The sequence below is a fragment of the Schistosoma mansoni genome, chromosome 1 (genome assembly GCF_000237925.1).
Source record: "Schistosoma mansoni strain Puerto Rico chromosome 1, complete genome".
Lineage (NCBI taxonomy): Eukaryota > Metazoa > Platyhelminthes > Trematoda > Strigeidida > Schistosomatidae > Schistosoma > Schistosoma mansoni.
This window is the reverse complement of record NC_031495.1, coordinates 62136089-62162513: the sequence shown is the minus strand read 5'-3', so window position 1 is coordinate 62162513 and position 26425 is coordinate 62136089. Positions and strand designations below refer to the sequence as shown.

The following is a 26425-nucleotide window of genomic DNA, read 5'->3' as shown; positions in this document are numbered from 1 at the left end:
CATCATCTAAGCTTTATTTAACTTCTGATGCAATGTTCAATGTTTACTTGATTCTATGTCACCATCTGTCTATTTATCTATTCCTGTAGCATATACTTGAATATATTATCATATTTTTGTTTGTTTTTAATTGAAGATATGTCAACTTTAAATTTATCGTTTCTTTCGTTTTATTTAATGAATCTTATAGGTATTTAATTATCATATCCATTTTCTATGGATTACCAGCAGTACAATTAATCATGACGTACCAAAAGGTAAGGGTAACTTATATAATCTTTCTATACATATTCATTGTTTTAAATATTTATAGGATTGCGAAACATTAGTTTTGCTAAAGATTACGCCATCTTTGTAAGTGATTTATGTATTTGTATGATACATCGATAAACTCAATCAGTTCTTGTCTTGTTATTGAACTGAAAGTTGAGATAGAGCGTCATTCTAACTTTTTAAATCATTTGTTTCTAGAGTTCTACGGTACTATGAGTCTCGTTTACGCTTAATAACTAATTGCAAATTAACTAAATAGTTATCTAAAGTGTTATTAACGAACGACTACTGGTATTATATTTGCCTGTTCTACTTATTTTATTTATTTATTTAAACACATAAATATTGGTACAAAGAAAGCGCCAGATAAATATGCGCCATACAAATCTCATTTGATTAGTGTGACGGCTGTGATACTACCAAGGTGCCCAGACTGAAGCAAGTGGTTTTCTTAGGGGGCCACACCCCGAGCCTTTGACCTGAAGGTCTGATGCACAAGACAGTGGAGTATCGTGAGGAGATGCAGTCCCATGGTAGCCGGTGACCAAAAATTGGTTCATACGCCATTTGTTCCCTCAGGATACTGGATCTGATGTGCACCATTGGTTTGGAATCAGGGTTTTCCAACTTCCCTAGGTGGACTTTCCGTGTCCACCAACCCCAGTTAAAGCGCCGGACATTCGCTTTTCGTCCTCTCAATTTCGTAAACAACAGTAATGCCACGAGAAGGCAGTGAGTAGGACTTCCCTGGTAGAGGCTATATATTCGCTGGCCATGTGAGAGCATTTCGAGAGGGAGAGCGGACTCTCGTTTCTCTCGGCCGTACCAGGGCATTTGGGGGCCTGTTCTACTTACCCGTACAATTTATATTAGTTTAGAAGTTTAATATTGCTCGATCACTGAGTAGTGACCAATGTTGAATCTACTTAATTCTTTTGCTGCTGACCGAATTCTATTGATCAAGTTGCAATATGGTTACTAGGTTGAGTAACTTGATATAATGTGTAACATGTTAAGATGTTTGATTGTTGGAGGGAAGGGTATAAATCAGTTAGAAGTGGATACCGATTATGCCAGTACAATATACATGTAGCCAATATGTTCTCTTACGTAATTGACGTTTCTCATTATGTTTTATTATTAATTTGTGTATATTTCTTTTTCAATTATATTATATCTAGGCTGTTTTTGAAACTGGTAATGAAGATTTATGTTATTACAACTTTGAATGTGCTCATTCACTTGGCATCTTCACGGCGTTTAACAATATTATTTCAAATATTGGCTATGTTATGCTAGGATTATTATTTCTTGTCTTGACTGCCCGACGGTAAGTAACACAAGCCCAAAATTTCCTGAAATATTGATTCACTGATTTACATAGCTTTTGCAGAACGCTTCAATATTTTTCACTTTACTTTCGCGAATAGACATCATTTATAGCACTACTGAAAAATAAGGAGCTTTTGACATTACGTTCATACTAATTCATGACTCCTATATGGTGTTTAACTCAAAACCTTTAAGTATGGAAGTGAGCACAATATTAATCAGTTACTAAGTGTGTTCTGGTAGTTAATACTTTTTAATTTCGGCCCTTTCGTGACGTAGAGTGATCCTCATTCGATGTCAACAGTCAGTTATCCCCTCATTTTCAAGTTATTTGTCCACATAGGTCATAAATTTTCTCTTGATCTTTGAGAAATTCTTTTCAGAGTTAGTGATCTGTCATCAATGAACTCAGAAGTTACATAAATTTCTATCTCTCCACCTTCAAGGTGTATGTATATAAGATGGAGTGTGGTCATACTTGCGTTTTCGTTAAAGTAGCCTAGTTTATCAATTGGCAGTTTACTATAGTTTTTGTCTTATTGTATGATACATTTTGACATTAGTGATAAAATTCGTTTGCTACAGGAACCGAATGTTTACGCTAATTCGATTCTAACATTATTGAGTAAACAATCCATTTATCTAACCATCTTTCATTTCATATTTACGACAAACTCGTATTCAGACTATAAAATTGTTGATAACTTAATAACTACGTTGAATATCTGAATTGAACGTGTTGTTCATACGTAAAAGGTGGTTATGCTTATTTAGACAATTAATTTACACACGGACAATATCAGTCAACACTCATAAAAATTCGTTATGATCCATCTAATCAACTTTTTTGATTGAATTGTTTATAAAGAATTCACTCATTAAAAGTCATGCTTTAAAAAAACATATTGGCGAATCATGTAATATGTATTGTCAAGTCATATGAGTGTAATTATTTGTCGTAATAAAAAATTAGTCTGAATTGTCTACGCTCTCTCCCCTGTAATCTTCTAAATTCCGCCTTAAGTAGTTAGTAGTTTTTGATTAGATGATTATTATTCGACTATATATTATATTATATTATGCAAGCTTACTATATGTAATTATATATTCTGTACTCCTACTTCTTTTATCCATCTTATAGTGATATTCTTCATAGGCGAACCAAAAATTTAAACCCAAACTCCCAGGTAATCATAGTATTCACTTTTGTGTTTATTTGTGAAAATTATCTCTTAAATAGCCTTGTGTTCATCATTATTGTTAGATATTTTACTTAAGTATATCCACTAGTTATTTGTCAATCAAGAAATCTTTTTTCAACTACAAATAGTTTAAGCGGGTTCGAGATACAAAACTTATAGTAATGAATAATTTAGAGAGTATCCTTTAGCTGTATTGCTTCTGGAAGGTTGATTATGTAATTTATTAAAACATTTAACATTTAAGAATACTGGGACCTAAAGTCTAAAAACATGATAAAGAGTTGGTGAATCTACATCACTTTGGTCCATCATTAGCTATGTAACTCAACCTCTTTCTCTCTGATCTAATTCAGATAGCCTGCATCTACCAATGTGGATCATAACAATAGTCGATAATCTCATGGATTGATGCCACTTTTTGTTTTGGCCATTTTTAGTTTTCTTCCAGCCTACTCATACTCTAGTCAGTAACATATGTTGGCCCCCAAATGCCCTGGTACGGCCGAGAGTAGCGAGAGTCCGCTCTCCTTCTCGAAATACTCTCACATGGCCACGCGAATATATAGCCTCTACCAGGGAAGTCCTACTCACTGCCTTCTCGTGGCATTACTGTTTTTTACGAAATTGAGAGGACGAAAAGCGAATGTCCGGCGCTTTAACTGGGTTTGGTGGACACGGAAAGTCCACCTAGGGGAGTTGGAAAACCCTGATTCCAAACCAATGGTGCACATGGGCTCCAGGATCCTGATGGAACAAATGGCGTATGAATCAATCGTTGGTCACCGGCTACCATGGGACTGCATCTCCTCACGATACTCCACTGTCTTGTGCATCAGACCTTTAGGTCGAAGGCTCGGGATGTGGTCCCTTAAGAAAACCACTTGCTTCAGTTTGGGCACCTAAGCAGTATCACAGCCGTCACACTAATCAAATGAGATTTGTATGGCGCATATGTATCTGGTGCTTCCTTGTACCAATATTTATGTGTATAAATTTAAAAAAATCATATGTTGAAGTAGACAGTTGTTGGGCGTAGTCAATACGTATCTCATCTACCTCAGTTGATAAAGCAATTTTGTAAGGACACATATAGCCTACACATATCTTTTAATTTCGTAGACCATGTTTCATAGCCATGTAATAATACAGAGCATATTTCTACATGGTATATTTTTCCTTTAGCTGTTAGATTGGCATCTCGACTATGCCACAAGTGATACAAGTTGGCAAAAACCAACCGAGGTTTTTGAATTGTTGCCGAGATCCCGTTAGACAACGTCCCACTAAGACTTGCAAGATAAATAGTGATGAACATATTCAAATACTTCACTCCTTATCATTAGTTCATGCTCTGACACAAACCAGTCCTGAAACAAAATTTTGCATTTGCAGGAAGTGAAATGCATCCCAAAAATGTTTGCATTGTTACCCAAGTCAGTCCTCACCAAACAGAAATACATCACTTGAATACTCTATGTTGATTAGTGAGTTTTCAGGAAAGAGATCAATCTCGGCAAAGTCACAAGAATAAAGTGTTATTTCTAATGTAATATCTCACTACACTGGGACACAGGTCCCAGATGACGGCGATTCAGTCCTATTTATATCTTAGTTTCTTGAATTTTTTTAGAGTTTAGGTACAGATATATTATTATTTAGCATAACGTAACTTACATCGTGTCACGAAAACAGCCACCCTAGACATTACGTAGATTATTTCGTAATTCGTTGGATTTTAATAGTGTTAGCATTCAACGTAAACTTGTATCTATAGTTTTGATAAATCATCCCTTTCAACAGGTACATCTCACTCTACAGTAAATATACTATTGTTCACTTACACTCTATTTATTTATTTACTTAAACACATAAATATTGGTACAAAAAGCACCAGATAAATATGCGCCTCACAAATCTCATTTGATTTGTGTGAGGGCTGCGATACTGCTCAAGTGCCCAAACTGAAGCAAGTGGTTTTCTTAGGGGGCCACACCCCGAGCCTTTGACCTAGAGGTCTGATGCACAAGGCAGTGGAGTATCGTGAGGAGATGCAGTCCCATGGTAGCCGGTGACCAACGATTGATTCATACGCCATTTGTTCCATCAGGATCCTGGAGCCCATGTGCACCATTGGTTTGGAATCAGGGTTTTCCAACTTCCCTAGGTGGACTTTCCGTGTCCACCAAACCCAGTTAAAGCGTCGGACATTCGCTTTTCGTCCTCTCACTTTCGTAAACAACGCCCCATGCCACGAGAAGGCAGTGAGTAGGACTTCCCTGGTAGAGGCTATATATTCGCGTGGCCATGTGAGAGTATTTCGAGAAGGAGAGCGGACTCTCGCTACTCTCGGCCGTACCAGGGCATTTGGGGGCACTCAGTATGACAATTTATTCGTTTCAAATCATAATTGAAATGTAGTTGCAATAGAAAGAACACTCTTGAGTCTGGCGCCTTAGACCGCTCGGCCACTCCGACGTGCAATGGTAATAAAGTAAAGGATCCTTGAACGAATCACTCGATCTCCTTTGCAGTTATGAGTAGGCCATATTTTATCACTGATTGTCATTTATCCATTTGTATTCCTTTAATAATTCTAATAACCCAAACATGCCCCTCCCCTTAACTATTCCCTAAGACTCTCCATAATAACACCTTGATATACTATTAACGGTCGTTTACTGGTAACTAGCTTGATATATTTCTTAATGTCGTAGTAGAACTCCGTTGCATTTGGATGGTGACACGAAGCAAATAGAATAGTAACTCATCATTTACATCATAAATGAGAACAATACTTTATCGTGAATAGAACAATACTGAAAAACGCGAATCACTAGATCATAACTCTATAGCTAAATAACATTTTCCTCACTCCAAAACATGGTTGTGAGTTTAATGCTGTCTAGTATTATGGATGTACACTGAAGTGATGTTCTAAATCCAACCCATAATTGCTATCTAATCCCCCTTCGTCTTCAGTAGTTCTTCAGTTGATAATAATTTTTTTTATTCAATTCGTCTACATCAAATCACAAAGTAAACACTTGAAATGGCTTTGTATATAAAAATACGAAACAGGGTCATTTTAACATGGTTTTCTTTGAGATATAATAATGATAGCAATATAACCTGTTTTAAAGCTGTATCATAGTTTCCTTTTTACAGTACCTGAAACCACCTCTTAGTCACTTAGAATAACATCAGTCTTGTAACTTTATTATCATAATTATCCTAGGTTATTGATTGCTTCCTGACTATATCTAATACAGTGTGATGTCAAGCAATTAGTCTTAATCATTAAGTTAGCGCTTGTGTATGTGTACGTGCACGAGGGAAAATTCTACTTGTAAATTTTTGTTGAGTTTTTCTTGTTTCTTCTCTTTTGTAATTCTTTTACAGTTATATGGAAATCAGATTTTCTGGATTATATTCACTATCTTCTTCCTAATTTTGAGCGTTATATTAACCGTTGAGATTTATTATATGGGTCAGTGGAATATTGGTGAGTTGAATATCTAGTCTTCATTATATATATGCAGATTTTGGGCCATATCCTGTAACATCTTCAATTACTGGTCTCAATAAACGTCCGAAGCCCAACCAGCTAGTCTGCATCTACCAAGATGGCTTAGTTCAACAGTCACTGACTTTACAGACTGATGCTACGTCATTGTTGGGGGCCTATAGCTTTCTAGGAAGTTATTCCTATATAATGATACACCACCCATTGTGTTATGTATGAGACGTTAATCGATACCTCTTACTAGATTCGCCAATCAGAAACCTGGTTACTATGTTTATACTCCCACGCACATTCTTGAGGGTTCGTACCATTTTGGCTCTAAGCTTTGACTAATTACATGCTTCGACTGGCACGTTTAACTTTGAATTGAACCGAGAATAATCCTAATTTACTGGTTCATTGATTTCCAGTCTTCAGTTTGATAATAAAACACAGCAGTCGTACTTTTGTTGAATATTTCAGGCACGCGGAAAACTTTAGTTTATATACATAAATTATCATACTACCACACGCGTCACATATGAAATCATACTTCTACATACAACCATCCCATAAGTGACGGAGTACAGAACGAACGTCACATAATTAGTCGGCAATAATTAAGGAGTAATGTTGTAGATGCTGGATTGAATTCCTAGTTTTTGTACCAAAAGCGCCCATTTTTACCCTCAGATTGTATTTCCCACTTGAAAGGACCCTAAATGTCATTGGTTGGTTGCTTCTTTTAATACACTATATTGTGACGTTTCCCAAAGATAATTTTATCTTGTGTTCTTGTTGTTGTTCGTGCTTCTGGTTGCTTGTGGAATGTACTTCTCCTCATCTGAACCTGAACTTCTCCCTCTAGTTAGCGAGGCTGGGTCGCATTGGAAATAGTTTAATTGTCTTGTCGTGTCTCTGATCCTTCGTTCCATTGGCTGATATTAAGGGGATCTCGTAATCTCTTCAAACAGCAAATAATAAATCATATAACTTTAGTTAAGAAATCTAGCGAAAGCTCGCGATAAGGAGAATATAGAAATACAATATTACAGCTACCTACTAAATTATACAATTAAAGTGTAAATGATAATAATAGTCCTTTGAATAGCCCCCAAGGTTATAATGTCCTCAATACATGCCCCGTCATAACACGTTGAGATAGATATGGGGATTGTACTACTCGTCCCAACCACATACATATAGCATTTTTTATCGTGAACTATTTTCACTGTTACCAGTTTGTTTGATTGTTTTTACAACGACTGTACAACTAATGCTTGATTTCCGTTTACTAGACTTCACCGTGCTTAAAAACAAATGTTGAAAGACTCACTAACATTCTTGCTTTATCATCTTTTAGTCTGTAATGTTCTGGAATACAACAATAATTAGTCAGTCAAAAATCTTTTGATTATGACTACATATGTGGATAATAATGTAAAATATCCATTTGATAGAGATGCCTTTGAATTGTTGATGAAATATAGTAGAATTACTGTGGTAATCGAACTATGTGTCAATTCATAAACTGATTTTAATCGGCAGAACTTCTAGTCGGCTAACTCTTTTTTTTAAGAGATTAAAGTTGACATTTATTTGTACGAAGTATTTATTTACCATTAGTATGACCTATCGAATAACAAGCCCACTGGCTTGTGTCATAGGGTGAATTTTAATTCATACATTTTGGCTGTTTGGACTTTTACAGAGTAAACGTCAACTCTAGGTTGCAGGTACGTTCAACTGCCGAGTACCAACAAGGACCAATAGTGCGTCCTGGATTCCACTGCTAGCCACCATCCACCTCTACTTAAACTTAAGAAGCCACTAGTTGTAAAAATTTAACCATCATAATCTAACTTAAAAAAATTTATGCATCATTTTATACTTAGTTTCTGTGTACAAACTTCTAAAGATTACTTAACTAGGGAAGTTGTGCCATAGACAACAGTATGTTTACCCTAATTGATATTATTTTTGATTTTATCACGTTGTTATTCATCATTATGCATTTTTTAAAACCACATTTCTTTTCTGTTTCTCTTTTCTTCAAGATTTATGCCTTCCAAGACGTATTTACTATTTAATTCGTACAGATGGGATTGGTTGTCTTCGTCCAACTTATTTAGAGCGTATGCTTCTTTTACTTATTGCTAATCTAGTTAATTTCACCATGTAAGTTTTTAAGAAAAACATGTGTGTATTTCATTTCGCAATCAACTTCAGTTGCGATATACACTTCCTATGGTGTACCAAACTTACATTTTTATTTAATCAAGTTATTATATGACTCCATATTAGTAGAAAAACATGAAACAGTTTTTCTATTTTATCCTAACTTATTTACTTTGTATTTGCTGATTCAACACATCATCTTGTATGTTGTTTATGTTTAAAAGATGGAATAGATCAATTTTATGTGAATGTGTATCAGTGCCTCGAAAATGCTTGATGTCTATCTTTTCCCGGTATTTGAAAATAGTTAACTGCTTAATCCAATGATGTACGTAGCATTCATTTCTCGATATTGAGTTTCAGTGAAAACAATAACAGAGAGGCGATAACAACAATAAAACTCAGTCAGATAGAGATATATCCAGGTGACGAGTTTTATTTATGACGAAATATACATTATGCGTTCAACTGTTAGTTTTTATGAGACACCATTTTTGTATTGGTTGTTTGGATTTTCCCATTGATGTTTAAGACCGCAATTGATCGGTCTCTTATTGCTATATGTGCATCCCGTGGGGATTGCCTCGATATTGCCTTCAGTCACACGTATTATAAGCAGAGGAGGATGGTGACTAGCACTGGGATCCAGGAGGTGCGTTTCGTCCCATTCGGGGGCTCATCAACCGGATGTACCTGCATCTCAGAGTTCATATTCACTCCGGGACTCAAACGCAGTACTGTTCACTTCAAACGCCATCACGTCACCCACTTAGCTACTGAGTCCAGATAGCCACTAGCTTGTGTAATGGGATGAATTTCAATTCATTTTTGCATTGGTTCTTTCCCAATAAGAGACTGATCAATTGCAGTCCTAAACACCAGTGGGAAGATTCTAAAATTAGTAATCACTACAAGATAGATATTCAATAAATGGCTATTGTCATTGTGTGATTGAATCATATAGCTAATTGAATATGTTATTCTGTAAACAATTTAAATACCAAGTAGAACACCCTGGAAAAAGAGTTTGATCATTCTGTAGTTATAAACCGAGAAGCCGTTAAAATAAATGTGACTCTAACACATCTACGTTTAACGATAGAACCATAGCTAACTGGATTGTGTAGTAGAGATAAAGTGTACATTTTTCGGAGGGTCTGAAGAGATAAGTAGGGGCATCCTGTAATGGCCACATTGATATGTTTTTTTACATATCTTGGTCAGTCATTATCAACCTAGAGCCTGGAATGATTATATGTTGACCCTAGTTTCCATACAAAACTAGCATGACGACAAGATCAATAACAAGTGAGTTAGAAATAAATTAGTAGCAAGAAAAGTTAGAAAGATTCAGCACTGAAAATACGGTTTAAAAGACTGAGTGTAAAGGTAAGTATATATGCAGGAATAATGAAACTAAATATCGAAAGGAAGACAACGGGTGGATATTGTGAGCCATATCACCCAATTGTCCAACGACTAATCGCAATTATAACTCTAACCTCAATCATATAGTCTGCATTTACCAGCATTCCTCAGATTATCAATCAATAACTTCATAAACTGATTCCATGTCTTCGTTTGACCTCAGATATTTTGGGTTCAGTTTTAGTCAGCTGCTTAATTACATTGTTTCTTAAAGCTAATAAAACTAATCGCTCTGAATCGGATCTTAAATTAACAGATGCTCTGGTTTTATATTATATTTTTTATTACTTCATTCTACTTCCAAAAATTGGTGCTACAAACTAGTGAGCATTAAACAATAAGAACACCCACTATGGGTCATTAAGAACGATAGAATTGCCCTACTTCATTTATGATAATATAAATGGATATTGGAGAAGTGCCTTGTTAATTAAAACACTGGAGATCGTAGCTACAAACACTGATTTATCAACTTTTGTTTTGATATCACGTTACTAACTAACACTATTTACCTATCATAAACACAGTGTTTCTCTAGTGAATTACCTCCAAAATCCAAGTATATCCTACTGAAAACTGCTTCACTAGACATATGTATATATTAGCGAACAATATTTTCCAATTTACAATTAATCTCACCTAATCTTTTGACCATAATAACAGTAGTCAATAAATACTAAAGTTACGTGATGGTAAGTGTGCCAATAAGCAAAAATGCTAAGCAACAACACGCTCATAAGTACATAAAAATAATAAACTTATTCAACTGACTATAATCAATAAAAGTTACTTCATACAGAAAGAAAAAACTGTGTCAGTAATCTGAGTTTAATTACGCAAATAGTAATGAAAAGACGCATAAAAATGAAAAATTGGTCATGAATAGAACAGATTATATTAATAAAACTTTTTAACATCTCTCTACAGGACCATATGAAAAGATCAACCCAATAAATTCTCAAACGATTAAAAATAAAGTCAAATCAGAAACAAGTGAACTTTTGAAAGAGCTAAGACCATTCATTTGGACCTCGCTTCGGTTTGCTCTGTATCCCAAATCATGTAATACTTCACGGTTTTATGGTTTACCTAAAATTCATAGGCCAGATATCCCTCTAAGACCGATAGTAGACTTTACCAACACACCAACATACGCTTTATCGAAATATCTAAGCAGCATATTAAAGCCACTACAGCTTAACTAACATTATATGATTAAAGATACATACGACTTTAAATTAAAATTATCGGAATTAATTATCGAGAAGAATTAAGTCATGGTAAACTTTGATGTCGTCTCTTTATACACTATTATTCCTACTGATAAATGCTTAGAATTTATTAGTGGTTTACTAGGGAACGACAATACTCTTTCTGACAGATGTCCTTTAATCATCAGTCTAATCATGAGACCCTTAAAACTCTGCTTGAATTCGACTCTATTCACTTTCAACGGAATGTTATACAAACAAACTAATGATGTAGTAATGCGATCCCCCGTGTCCCCCACTGTGGCAAACCTTTTTATGGCACACATAGAGTCAAATATTTTCACCAACGACATTAAACCACGAATTTGGCTTAGATATGTAGATGATACATTTGTAGTGATAAAAAAGACTTATCTAAGATCGTTTTCAAAACGGATAAATACACTTTTATCTAAAATCAAATTCACGAATGAGAATGAAAATGAACATGTTGAGCTACCTTTCTTAGATTGCTTAGTGAAAAGAAATGTCAATGGAGATCTAAATCTATCCATCTACCGAAAGCCCACACACTCTAATTGCTGTATTGACTTCCATTCAGCACATCCTTTCAGTGGTAAGATCTCGTTAGCCTTAAATCTTTTTAGAAGAGCCAACAAAATCATCACTTTAGAAGAGGACAAACAAAAGAATGTAATTAGCATCTTACAATTTAATAATTTTCCTATGAAGATTATTAGAAGTATATTAAAACAAGACAGTTCAGTACTTAATAATAATAATCCGAATGAAATGCCATGGATTGGTACTGCAGTTTTACCATACCGTCATGGCACAACAGAAGAACTCCAAAGGATCTTAAAACAACACAGAATTAAAGTATATTACAAAACAACGAACACACTTCGAAGTACTTTAGATTGATTAAAAGAAAAAATCCCATTCATGTCTACACAGAACTGCGTCTACAAATTAGGCTGTGTCGATTGTAATGCCTTCTATATTGGAGAGTCATCTCGCGAAATCTTGACTCGTCCCAAAGAACATATTAGGTATACAAAAAACCTAATAATCCTGTAGAACTGGATAGACTTCAAATTAAATCGGCAATAGCAGTTCACACCATTTTCAACAATCATCCAATCGTTAATTCCTTGAAAATGCTTGGACCAGATTGCCAGGCGAAACGTTGGATTTACTTCAAATTCATTCGCTGAGATTTTAAAAATATATTATTCCTATTTGAATCATCAAATCGTTTTCAAAAATATCAAAATATTACAAAAAGGCTTTTCCAATTACAAAGAAAGGAGAGTAACTAAAGCGTTCCATATAGTGCTTAATCCTACTGCTCTCAATAGAAAGGAAGGCCTTACCATACATCCTACTTGGACTATCTATCCTTGTCACCTAGTCTCATATTATTTACAATTCACATCATTACCTTACAGATTAAACTCTATCCTTTGTCATTATAAAGGTCACACATTTTTCATCATTAACAGTGCACACATACACACAAATTTACATACCTGTCGCAAATGAATCGCCTTGACCGAAACGACATAACATTGATTTATTCAGACCTGTTTTTTTTATTGATCGCACCTAATATTCATGTTGTTCCGTTGTACTATTTAAACTTGAATTAATGTTAATTTGGTTATTTATTCTCTGAAGAAGTGGTTTACACTGAGTCACGAAACATCAGAAAATCTAATCTTTCTACTGATTGGGATATTACAACTATATCAATTTATTTATAAAAATCTACCCAATGCTCAATTTATTCAGAATTGTCAAATCAAAACTTGGTAATGATACCTAGAAAATTTGTTAAGTTACTTAATCTTTCCTAATCAATAAAAGTATGAAGGTATATTGAAAACTTCTTTGAAATTCTTAAGACTAAGGTTTTTGCTTTTACTTGAATTGTTATAGACTTTGATGTGTAAGAGATAAGCTTGAACTCTAATGAAAAGGTTTGCTGGAACACGATTAATTAACTTTGAAACATTCAGTATTGGATCTCTGTGGTTAATTGTACGTGTGTATTTTCTTAATGCAAAGTTTTTTATGTAGTTAATAGTATGTACCATACCATACCATTTGTTTTCTGTTTACAGAGCCGGTTATGGAATAGTCAAACGACCAAGAGATTTTTCTACTTTTTTATTGTCAATATTTATGATCAATTTATTGATGTACACATTTTTCTATGCGATTATGAAAGTAAGCAATTAATTGTGAAATCAAATTTTCAAAAAGGGACAGTTTTTTTCAAGCAGAATTTAAGTTTATTTTCCATCACATATTGACTGTCTATATACTGTGACTGTTGGACGACCGCCCTTAGTTCAGTTGGTTCCATTTTAACATATATACCTTAGAATTCACAAGTAGTTTGGTTTTAACGGTGCAACTTCAATTGAATGACGGATAGGCATAAGCTTCAAGCATTTGTTTTTTAAATGTCCTTTTTTTCATCCAATATATTTCCAAGAATTGTTAAGTCATGATCCCAAGTGTTATCATATCTGTTTTCGTTCAATTCTTTTACTTTTCATTTTATTAGTCTCATCTCTTTTTCCTGATGCGATGTGACAACTTGAGTTGAGACATATTGTTCTGAGGTTCTTTGCTGATATTGACTGATCTGGTCTGTTAACGTGAAATATCTCATAGATACACCTGTGGTGGACCAAAAAGTATGTTAACCAAAATAGCAGTAAAAGAAATATTACGTCCAAAAGTTTATGCAACAATAAACAGTTTATAAGTTATTAACACACAAATAAAAGTTAGGGACGTTACTTAAATTGACTGGTTGTTGCATGTTCAGTTGAGTTTGGTACCAGTAATCCACAATTATAGAAGATTAATAATTCCAATATGGACGATATGGCTCCAGTAGATTTACAAGCGTAGAATGTAATAAGAGCGTCACAATAGTCTATAAACGTAGATGGTATTCAATTAATAATTCATTTAACATATTTGCAGACATAATAGAACGATGGAGGTGTGTGTTAGAGTGTATTTATCGAGGAGCAGTTACAATGTCGTGATATATTGTATTTAAAACGGAAGGAAGTCAATAATCGAGAGTTCAATATCATAAACTTAAACAACAAGTACAACTGTTAGGTGCTAAATGTACAGAATATGAAAATACACAAAATAGATGCAAAAACTATGAAAAACTGTTTACAAAATAGGTTTTATAGTCCTATCTCCACACACCTTTTAAATCCAGTTTGTTGCTTAAAACCATTCAGTCGAATGGATTGGTTACTCACAAACAAACATAAGGTAGAACTTACAATCTATTCTGCATAGGTTTTCCCAATAGTGATGTTACCCCAAATCCTGGGATTCTAAATTCCTCATAACTTTTTTTGCTTGTTTTTATTTCGTCAATTTATATCTTCTGTTTGAATCGTATCTTCAATGTCTAATCTTTCCTGTCACCACTGATATTGTTACTACCTCTACTATTTTGGGTTTGGGCCTGACAACTTCATCACTCCATGCTAATGGGTTGTGGCAACTTGAACCGATCTAAATACATTGAGGTTCTACGTTGTGACTGACTGAGTGTGATGTACCTTTACGAACTACTAGTTTGACGTCTGTTACTGTGAATTTTGATAGTATTCAGCCTTTAACGAATAACAGATTTACGGGTATCGAGAAGCATGTCAACATACTCGATCATGAAGCACGAAAAAATCTCGCGATTTCATTCTAATATGCTTAGGTTTCTTTTTTGTATGTTGAGTATATCTTCGTCATCCAATATTTTACGAGCCTTGCTTCAAAAAGCATCATTATCGAATTTCTATGACGCTCACATGTTTTTAATCTTTAACTTCAATGTTTTAATTGTTCAGTAACACACTAGATATTACCATATGATACACTCACCTTGATTTTCAACCAAACATTTTCCCTGTAACATAACTAACATAATTCAGAAAATGTTAAATAAGTCTTTTGTTATTCCAAGGTGATCGAACCACTAAAGCCAACTGAATTTCCTAAATCAATGAATTAGTCTACATTCAACTATCCAACTCCATGTCCTAAAACTAGATGTCGAACAAAACATCACATTTTCTCAATTTCCGGACTATATCTCAGATAAATAAATTACAAACACATCAATTACATATTTCAGAATTATACACTTACAAGTGTAACAAGTTGCTCTGTCGCCTTGGACTTGACAAATAAAAAATTGACCATCTTTTTTTATTTTGTTTTGTGTTTAAAGTACTTTGAATCTACTCAAACTTAAATTTTCCATTTATATCGTCTCATGTATTTGATCATTGCTTGATTGTTTTTTTTCACTACTTCCTAGTCCATAGACCATTATTTAACATAGCAATTAATTTTATGCCATCTTGTTACTGAATTACATTTTGCATATATGATTGCAAATTATATCTATACGTATACATACGCGCACGTCCTATCAGTCATATTTTTGTGAACGAAAACACGAATGAGGACAACCAATGTATGTTTAGCACAAAATTACAGAATGTCTTCGTAAAATATGAGGACCATACACTGAATACTTCATTTTCAAATGTGCATCATTTGTCCTTCACATTCTGTATGATTCTTTCAGTTCACAATTACTTTTTTTTCTATTCTCTTCAACTCAATCTTCTTAACCTTCTGCTGCCGGATTTTCCACTTCCGATTGGTGTCACATGCTAATTATGTCGACAGACATAAGTAGCATACTCCACAATATGATCTCATGAGTATTTACTGTACATGGATGATACAACTTTTGTTCTGTTCCACACAATGTTTCTTTTAATCCATTGAAGTCAGACAAAAATGTCGAGAATCTACTCTGGTCATTTCATAAACATTTTCTATATTTCAGATATTATTCCATTTAAATCAGTTTTCTGCCTTTTTTAATATGTACATCGTTGAGTCAGTCAGTTGCAGCGTAGGACCAGGCACGTATATGCATTGGTCCGAGTTGCCATGCCTCATCAGCACAACAAGATGAACACCGAATTCATAGAATCAGTTAATTTAGTGGTAGTAATATATAAAAGAAAGGTTGTATATAAGGATATAGTGTAGTGTGGTCTAATTATATCCATATAAGTAGTATATGGCGATGGTCAGACATAGAATGTATTTTGGCAGAAGACCGATAAGGAAAGAACTGAAATGAAGCACAATTGGTATGAGAATGCATGAACAGTGGAATTAGAGAAGATGAACTGATATTTGTAGAAGGAACAGTTAAGATTGAGACATTTGATTGTTATTTTGCAAATTAACTGTTCATTGCATGGTTATCAGAATTTAGTGAGATAGTCTGTAATTTGTGCTTAAATACATTCGATTGTCCTCAACTAGTGGTTTGTTTACTACAATAGTGCAGGAAGAAACAAAGATATGAAGCAATTTTATTCTCACGGTTTAAGGGAAGACAAAGAGTGTATACACCTACGCCATTGTGATCGATTCTGAACCATGTCACCCAGAGTCTCCAACCATTGGTTACGATAGTCACGCGGACCCCAACGAAGTAGTACATCGTTGATGCTACTGATATATTGTTAACTTATTAGTACATTAAATGGAAATCTAACTTTTCCCGATATTATTATTGATCATTTGTACACTTCAGTAAACTTACCTTTATTTAGTGATTCAGTACTTTTTTCTATGATGACAGTGCTATGATCTAATCTGATATGTATTTCGTGTTCACCAGATCAGGTCAACGATCACTGACTGATGAGATGCCTTTTTATTGTGACAATCCATCATTTGAAACTGAATAATTGTCTTGACAATTATCCAGATGCGTTTACTGTAAACCATCAATCTTTGGTATAGTGTAGAGACTGGGACTGATACATATCTGACACTTTTCAAATTATTTATTCGTATGAGTAATAGTTAACTAAATTAGTTTTTACTCGTCATTATCCCATAATCACGGTTTTCCACAAAGTTTAGAAAAAATAATTGTCTTTGGTTTGTAGTGCTAAAAAGTCACTCTTTATCAAATGGGGTTGAAATCTTTGCCTCCTCCGCTTGCTTCGCTTAGTTTTCCTGTTTCTCATCCTAATGTCTATCTCCATAAAGAACTGCATGAAATGAACCAATCCAACCTAATTCATACATGGCTTGTTATTGTTTCTGTCGCTCAAACAGGGTAAATCTAAATGCAACATACGGAATTAAACAGATTTATTTTTCATGGCATATTCACTCATTTGTTCAAATTGGAGTCAGATTTCGAGCCACAAAATGTTTATTAGACTCCATAATAGTTCCTTTATTTATAATATTTCTAGAATTCTCACTCACTTCGAACCTAGAGTCATCAACGTTGTTTTAGTGACGGATTATGTTGCTTACAAATCGCCCTACTTTTGTTTATTACGGGATGAGTTTTAAAAGATATTACTTAAATTTGCTTTATTGGATCATCTCAGTAACTAAAACCTACCACAAACATTTAAGTAGATATTCAGACAATCTCCTTTCATCTAATCTAGTTTTATTCTAATTGAAATAAGAACAATGGAGAAAAAAGTTGGTAGAATGCATTGTGACTGATGCTCAATTGAGACTCGGTGACCATGTAGACCTCTTAGTCCAGTTAGAGTTAAGCATCGGACAACTAACCAATCCAGAAGAAACTTAAATATCAAACCCTGTTTTTTTTCTTAACCCATCATTCCCATAAACAAACCTAGTGTTATAGTCTGATATTTTTGGATATTTTGGAACATTTAATGCATCCTAGTTGCTTCGTAAGCTCATCTAATTTAACAACAAGAAAAAAGCTAATTCCGATTTGTACTCTGGATTAATCTATGCGAATAATCACCACTTACACCTCAATCTGTTTCTTTTCTGTTAACTATATGCATTATTTTCAATTACATTATAAATTTTAGCGGCTGTATTCTCTGAATTTATTTTTTCTTTTTCAAGTTACGACATCGTGAACGCTTCCAAATGTTATCGTTAGTATATATTTTACTAACTTGCGTATCTTGGGGTTGTGCAACTTACTTTTATTTTCATCGAACAACCACATGGGAAGTAAGTGATTTTCCCATTTTTTATATATTGAATACAAAACTAATAAGCACTTTAACTGTCTATATGGATATTCTATTAGACATTCAGGTGAGAGAAAAGTAACCCTAAGTGAACTGAAGTAAATTTTCTAGATGGCTGACCCCACTATATAACTGACTGAAACAAATAGATCAATTTAGCCATGAAGGTAGAGAGAGAAGTAGAGTTCAGTTTACTCTAGTAGTAAGGCAAGAACGACAAAAAAGGATTCGATTAATCATTCACTGACGTTCAAATTATTCCCGATAAAATGATCAAAAGAGATATACATGAAGTTCTACGAAATACAATGCTTGGGATAACCCATAGAATACTAACGCTTTTTGAGAAAAAACATTTTCATTTCGAGTGATTAATGTTTACTACCATAAAACATTTCTCTTGTAGTTGATTATCTTCGAGATAATTCCTAAGGCTTCGTATATCACTCGTCCTGATAACCGTTATTCAATGGCTTATAGATTTCATAAGACAATACGGAGCGTCGATTACAGTTTATCAATGTACAGCACAGATCTACAAGGCACATGCACACAAAGCGAATTCGAACAGAAACGCAAGTGCCAGCGAATGTGAGCGAACACAGGGAATTAAGAGTCGAATGTATCAATAAGATTCAAGCATATATATTTTTATATCTAGAGCTTAGACTTTTGCTCTACCGCGTACTACTTGAGCACTCAAACGCTAGAACCCTCCAAGCCGCCAGTTAGAAGACAGCAGACGAGTGATTGTTATTCCAAACAGTGTCAACTATGGTACAAAACTCTCAAGTATTCATAGATTTTAGTAAAACCGGAATCTTCATTACAGTCATTTAATCAGCATACCGTGGTTTTTAGCATTTGTCCAATATGGAAGCTTCACGTCGAGATTCTGGAACTTTTTTCCCAAAGATGATTGGATGGAATGTCTTTGGCTCTTTCTGAGCATCCTTGAGATCACCCGGAGGATATATATATATATATACGAGTGGGTCGTCGTGAGATTTTAGCTCGTAGGAGGGATATATTTATGGGCTGTAACAGATGATCAAGCATACATATTCATACAGACATTATAATAATACAAAGATATGGATAAATTGTTACTGTTCAAATCGCATTGTCTGTAAAATAAATTAATTGAAGTATTTAACACAATTAAACGTAAACAGACTTGGGTATAGGTGACGTGCTGCATTCTGTATAGATACAATCAGAGTTGAGGAAAACTGTTCAGAAATAACTTTTCAAAACAATGAAAATGCTTTCGTTTTTCTAACATGATTACAAGCCATGTGACATCGTATCAAAATATTTCATATCGATTGATACAAATATAAATCCATTGAAATTCATTCATACTTCATACCATTATCAAATCTTCATCAATCAAATAATTTAGTGAAAATCATTAGTTAAAAATGTCTATTTAAATAAGGCGTCATTTTCTCCAACCAATGAAACTGAGGGTCAATATTGTTAATGACCTTGAGGCGAATTGATTTTGATCATTATTTATAGATTTTCCATGCACAATAAGAAAAAACACATGCAGAGCGAAACAAAGATATGAAGCGAGAAGTTGATCGATTAGATCATTCAGAGATAGAAAAACAACAGTTTCAGATGTCCTATGTGTTGTTTGTTAAATGATTGAATTACATTTTGGACATTCATTTTAATAATTTTAAACATGTATTTAGTAACAACCCGTTTAATAATGCATATAGATAAGTCGAATAATTAGTTGGAATATAACAAAAAATCACTATGGAAAATAGTGTCTGTTTCGACCAGACTATTAACAGATATGCTGAAGAAAAGCTGAATCGTCAAAATTTTAGTACATTCAAGTTGTTAATCTTCTTAAGTGAATTAATATCCTTTTAATTACTAATAATGACTATTTTGAAAAACATATGCGTCTTATTATCTTCAGAACATAATAAAATTCTTCTGTTAAGCACTTTTATCTCAGCTCTGACAAGTTTATGTGAAGCCAAAATTTATGAATTGCAGATAATCAGTATGGGAATTCATGGAGATTGTAGTATTTTCACAGTTGAATTCATGATTCGATCTAAGCTAGATTACCACTAAAAACCCAGAAGCACTGGATAGTCGTTCCGTCCTAGTACGAGACTCCTGAGCAGTAGACATCCACGACCCCGCACGCGAAACTCAAACCCGAGACCTTCAGTTTCGTACATGAACACTTTACCTCTTGACCACTGAATCTGCATTCAGTGGTGTTAATGTCCAACTTCAACCAATCCATGATCTTTCACAATTCTTCATCCATTGTCTAAAGTGGATAACTGTCTCACACCCGACACAGATCGGACTCCACTGGTCATGGCTTCTTACTAGAATCGTGGATGCGCACTTCTGAGATGTCCCATACTAGGACGTAATGCTTCGAAGATTTCAATGGTGGTCTAGCTTAGATGGACTCGTGAATTCAACTTTGAAAATTCGCAAATTAAGTTGTCAGAACACTTACATAAATAGATGCGAAAACAAATGAAATCAAACGACTCAGTAAGTGTAGATGATAAACTCATATTGTCCTCTATTGCTAAACACAGTTGAAACATGCCATAGGATTGATGTTAACTCGAATTTTGCTATTTTGTAAAAAAGTGTTCAAGGGTGTGTATACTAATGTTTATTGGAGCCCTGGGCATAAGAAAATTGAAACCTCCTCTGATATCTTACCTTCCGTTTGTCTAGCCCACCTTTTATTTTCCATATGTGAATGTTCTTAACAAGTATATTTGTCATTACTTTGTAAGAAATGTGTTGTGCTAATACATAACACATAGTTCTGTTAATCTTTATTACATTATCCAAATATCGTCAAATTATTTGGTAGAAATCTTTTTCAATGATTTAGTGGTTAAAGTTACTTGATTATATACTAGTTCCACCGACTTCAGTTATTCCACACCGATAATGTATCATCATAAAACGTCACAAAATTTAAAAGTAACTCAAAGTTTAATGCACAATATTGCATATAGTTATTTGTCTACATAAACTCAATATAAATAGTTTTCCATTTGTTTGTTTAACACTTACAAATACATAGAAACTTGAGTAACATTTAAGTGATTATATATTGAACGTTTCTAGTTATAAAACTTTATCACAACAGATTTTCATAATTTTCTTGGTTACATATTCTCAGAAACTGTTTAACCCTGTCGTTTGATAAATAACAAATGTCAATAAGCAGAGATGAATGGTGGCTAGCATTGGAATTCAGGACGTGCGTTACGTCATATTTAGGACTCTTCAGCTGGACTCCACTGTTAACCACCATTCATCTCTGTTTATAATGCTTGTGAATTAATGGAACTGTCGATCCGCGCAGGATACACATATGTTGAAAATGGACTGATCAATTACAATCCTAAACATCAATGGGAAACTTCTAAACAACCAACACAAAAGAATTATCAATGTTGATAGGAAATCTCTGTTGTTGTTTATTTTAGATACTATAAAATATTCTATTAGTTGTTCACTTGAAAAAGGAATTTACGGCACTTAGCTTTCAGACTTGTCACTAGTATTAAGGACTTTCATGTTAATATTATAATCGAAATTTCAGGTAAATCTAATTAACGTGGACTGTTGTAGTAACTTAAAAATTTTACACAGAACTAAATAGCTTCAAGTTTCTTTTTGTAGTTCATTACAGGGATTTAAATCATATTAAAGTTAAAAAGAAGTACAGATATTGAGAAAGATGACAAAGAGTTTAAAATGTGACCAAATGTAAAATATGCTCAGTGGTCTATCGGTTAAGTGCTCTGGCGCGAGACTGGTGGGTCCTGGGTTCGAATCTCGAGAGACGAGATCGTGGATGCGTACTGCTGAGGAGTCCCACAGTAGGTCGAAACGGCCGTCCAGTGCTTCCAGGTATAGCCCCGTGGTGTAGCGGTGAGCACTTCGGACTTTGAATGCTCAGTAGAGAATATTTGTGAACTATTATGGTCAGTTTCAAATGAATGTCATAAACAATTATTCGTTACACCTCAAAGACTTTGTCCAGATATAATTTATACATCTTACTTACTTACGCCTGTTACTCCCAATGGAGCATAGGCCGCCGACCAGCTTTCTCCAACCCACTCTGTCCTGGGCCTTCTTTTCTAGTTCTTTCCAGTTCTTGTTCATTCTTCTCATGTCTGTCTCTATTTCTCAGCGTAATGTGTTCTTTGGTCTTCCTCTTCTCCTTCGACCTTCAGGATTCCATGTGAGGGCTTGTCTTGTGACACAATTGGGTGATTTCCTCAAAGTGTGCCCAATCCACTTCCAGCGCTTCTTCCTGATTTCTTCCTCCGCTGGAATCTGGTTTGTTGTCTCCCACAGTAACTTGTTGCTGATAGTGTCTGGCCATCGGATCCGAAGTATCTTGCGTAGACAGCTGTTAATAAACACTTGTATCTTCTGGATAATGGCTTTCGTAGTTCTCCACGTCTCTGCCCCATACAGAAGAACTGTCTTGACATTTGTATTGAAAATTCTAACCTTGGTGTTGGTTGACAATTGTTTTGAGCTCCAGATGTTTTTCAGCTGTAGGTATGCTGCTCTTGAATTTATACATCTTACATAACTAAATATGTTGACCTGATCATCATTAAATCTTTATCAAATTGATTTTAGATCAGCTAGAATTATATTCACATAAGGGAAGAACCTATCATGGTTAACTCAGTAGTTTTGTGTTACCAATCTTTCAACTTTACTAAACACTTTGTGTGGAACGTTTCTTTACTCAGTATAATGGTTTTATCAGAAATAAGTGATTATTTGGAAGTATTATTGCTTAAAAATATCTGTAACCTTTATTTATTTTCCACCTTCAACAGTTGTGTTTTTAAACTTAGCAGATAGTATTCTTATGGAGCTACTAACATGTTCAGCTTTGTTTTAAAAACGTCTTGTGATGCTTAAATTTCATAAAATATCTAGTAAAACGGAAAGCGTCTACTAAATATAACTGTCTTTGTGGCGGATACCTGCGCGTTTATTATAATACTTCGTATGCAAATCGAACGGATAACCACTATCACGATTATTCCCTGCGGTGTATGATCTTCAGAAGGTGAAACGAAATAGTAAGAATAATTTATTTCAGAATAAGTGCGTGACAATACATACGTGAAGGTTACTAATATGGGATATTGATAAACGGTTACAGTTTAAAGTAACACAATCTGCTAAATGAGTTCATCTCAATATTTAGTTTAAACATGTACAAACGGTTAAGATTACTATGTCATTGTTATCTAATGTTAAGACTTTTTTCGTAACTGAAGTGTATTTTTTTTTAAAAACTAAACAAAACTATAATCCGCTTCGTTTTAGGTGACTCCCGCTCGTTCTCGTGCACTTAATCAACCCTGTGTTTTATTGGATTTCTATGATGCACATGATGTTTGGCACTTTTTATCTTCAATATCTATGTTCTTCTCATTTATGGTAAATCCTTTAACCCAATATCTGATGATTTTTGTGTTCTTTAGTTTTTTTTTCCTCTAAATGTTTTCTCATTAACTTAAATAACGAATCAAATCAGTTTAGTACATAGTTTGATATTTAGCAAAAATATACTGTACTAATTTTCTAGGGATTACTTGTTTCAACATTAAAAAAGATAGTAAGATAATACAAATGAAATCTTAAAGTTAATCGTCGTTAAGGGATAAGATTACAGGTATGTATACCTTATTGATGAGTGCCAAATAGCACGAAACCTAGGTTAAGCAGGGTATCATGTCGACAACCTTCAACCACAACCACCTTACAGAGCCTGATATTGTTGTGTTTTGACCCTAGTTTCCATATCATATTGGGATGACGACAAAATGAATAGCAAAAGAGATGGGAATGATGTAGTAGCAATGGGAATTAGAAATACCAAGCATTAATAATATGGTTTTAAAAGACTAAGTGTAAAAGTAGATACATACGAAGGAATAATGTGATCAAATATCGAAAGGAAGAAAACGAGTGGACACATCCTCAATATTGTGAACGACTGTGAACCATATCACCCGATTATCCAAGGACTGACTGTAGTTATCACTCCAGCCTTAAGCATATAATCTACATCTATCAACATGGCCCAGAACAACCGTCAATGAAATCATTGGCTGTACTACATTTTAGTTTGGCTTCGCTTCTATTTCTTCCAATTTACTCATACTGCAGACAAGATTGCACATCTAAATAGACGGTTAAACAGACCTAGCGCGTGCCCTAACCACTGCAATGAGTGAAGATTCGTAACCACATTATCCAGTTTGCCACCATTTTATAACACCGTATTCAATGATCCGATGACACATAAACAAACACCTCCAGACCAAACATGTTTCCTGTTTTTCATAAACCACGTTTCATAGCCATTTAACCGTAAAAAGTAGACTGCTACACGTTGTAGTCTTCCTTTGTTTGTTAGCTGGACACCTCACCTATACCGCATTTGATGCTCGGCAATGCTGAGATTTATGAAGTGGTGCAGAGATTTCGTCAGACACCATCTCACTCGGAGTGATAAGACTTCCAAAATAAGTGAAGTGATAAACTTACTTGGCTACTTCACTCTTTGTCATTAGTTCAGACATTGACGCGAACCTGTCCTAAAGCAACATGTTATACTTAGATTAAAAGATATCGAATTCATAAGATTCTATTATTATTGCTCAGAGCAATCAAATGACTTTTCTCGATAAAAACATAATACTGTCGTTCTACTCAATATATTTAATCACTAAAAATGTCTTGCTGTTTTTATTCGTAATTCTAGTTAATAATGTACGTGGACGATGATCTCTCGAAACGTCCAAGAAATCAGATTTTTGTTTTTTGATCACTAACTACTGCAACTATGAATTTATTGTTCACAAATATGATTATGAAATGAAAATATTCCACATTTGTAAACGCTATATAATTATCCATGATCAGACAACTTTCATTCTAATCAACTACTTTATCATTTGTGACCCATTTTAGTGATTTCCTTTCCACTGATTTTGCTTTTCCATCTTCTGTGTTTTTAGTTTTTCTTCCACTTTTTTTATTCAAACTTTTTGTATAAAATGCCTTGAAGTGGATAAAAGAATCTACATATAACCATAAATTTCTGCAGAAACACAGTTTTGTTCACTAATCAAGTAATTACGTGATTATTTAGATAAAGAGCAGTCAGCACAATCCAGTTTTAGGTTCTACGTTGATTATGACTGAATCACTGTTTTCGGTCAGTCAATATGAAGAAGTCTCTGATCTAGACTTTGTAATGTTGAACACTTATCACCAAGGCGTATGTGTGCTTTCAAGGAACTGATGTTTACTTAGTGATCGCAATATTCAATTGGTCCCCTACAAATTGTATTGAGTGCACCAATTGGTTACTTAATGCTCAGTTAAAATCATAATAAAGTAATCAGAAACTTCCCATTTTTAACATTTTAAAGTGTAGAATTATCAATCTGGAAAACAATCTCCGTTTAATGATGGTAATAGTCGAAATGATAACCAATTAAATAAAATAATTCAATAGTTAATATTACAGACTGCCCTTCACTAGGCAATCATTGAATCAAGGGAATACTGCTGACGATAATAAAACAACTGCACAATTACTTTACTAAGGTCGCAGTTGTGGGTAAAATTGTCTTCTTAACTTACAATTATTTTGACGGAAAAAAAATCACCAGAACTTTAAGAAGTTCTCAAAAATTGTGAAACTATTCCAGAATGATCACATTATTATCTAAATGAATTCACATTTTTGGAATATAAAATTGCATGACCATGTTTATCTAGTGTCGGTAACAGCTAACGGATTCGTAGTTATTTAAGCTTTTAGACATTAAAATCTAAAACGAGATGTTTAAAAACTCTTTTGTCCATCAAAACTAAGGATGAGATAAACAATTTTTCGCGTTATGGAAGATCTAATCAGTGAAAATGACTTTATGTCAATATTAAGTATGAACAATTATACGGAAATGGTATGAGAACCCATATCAACCATATATCTGTTCAAAGTAATAAAGAATAGATGTAATGCGGGTAGCGGTGGAATCCAAGACGCGCATTTCATCTTATTTGTGGTCGGTCAGCTAGATATATCTGCATTTCAGAGTT

The 26425-nt window shown here is 34.2% G+C and overlaps 1 protein-coding gene and 1 non-coding gene across 2 annotated transcripts in view; one reads left to right on the top strand and one right to left on the bottom strand.

The window, feature by feature from the left end:
* The window catches only part of Smp_152020 (hypothetical protein), a gene marked incomplete at its 5' end in the record, with an annotated part of 44374 nt that extends 18953 nt beyond the window's left edge, over window positions 1-25421 (top strand). Inside the window, 9 exons of the mRNA XM_018795128.1 lie at window positions 191-257; window positions 1455-1603; window positions 2747-2792; window positions 6207-6309; window positions 8367-8487; window positions 13253-13358; window positions 18120-18230; window positions 23633-23746; window positions 25077-25421. Of these exons, the coding sequence (XP_018649472.1) occupies window positions 191-257; window positions 1455-1603; window positions 2747-2792; window positions 6207-6309; window positions 8367-8487; window positions 13253-13358; window positions 18120-18230; window positions 23633-23746; window positions 25077-25139 (880 nt within the window). The 3' untranslated portion in view covers window positions 25140-25421. The remainder of the gene's footprint in view (window positions 1-190; window positions 258-1454; window positions 1604-2746; window positions 2793-6206; window positions 6310-8366; window positions 8488-13252; window positions 13359-18119; window positions 18231-23632; window positions 23747-25076) is intronic.
* On the bottom strand, window positions 5186-5281 carry Smp_tRNA_00608_Leu_CAA.1.1. The gene has a single exon. It is a non-coding gene (tRNA).
* Window positions 25422-26425: the final 1004 nt, after the last annotated feature.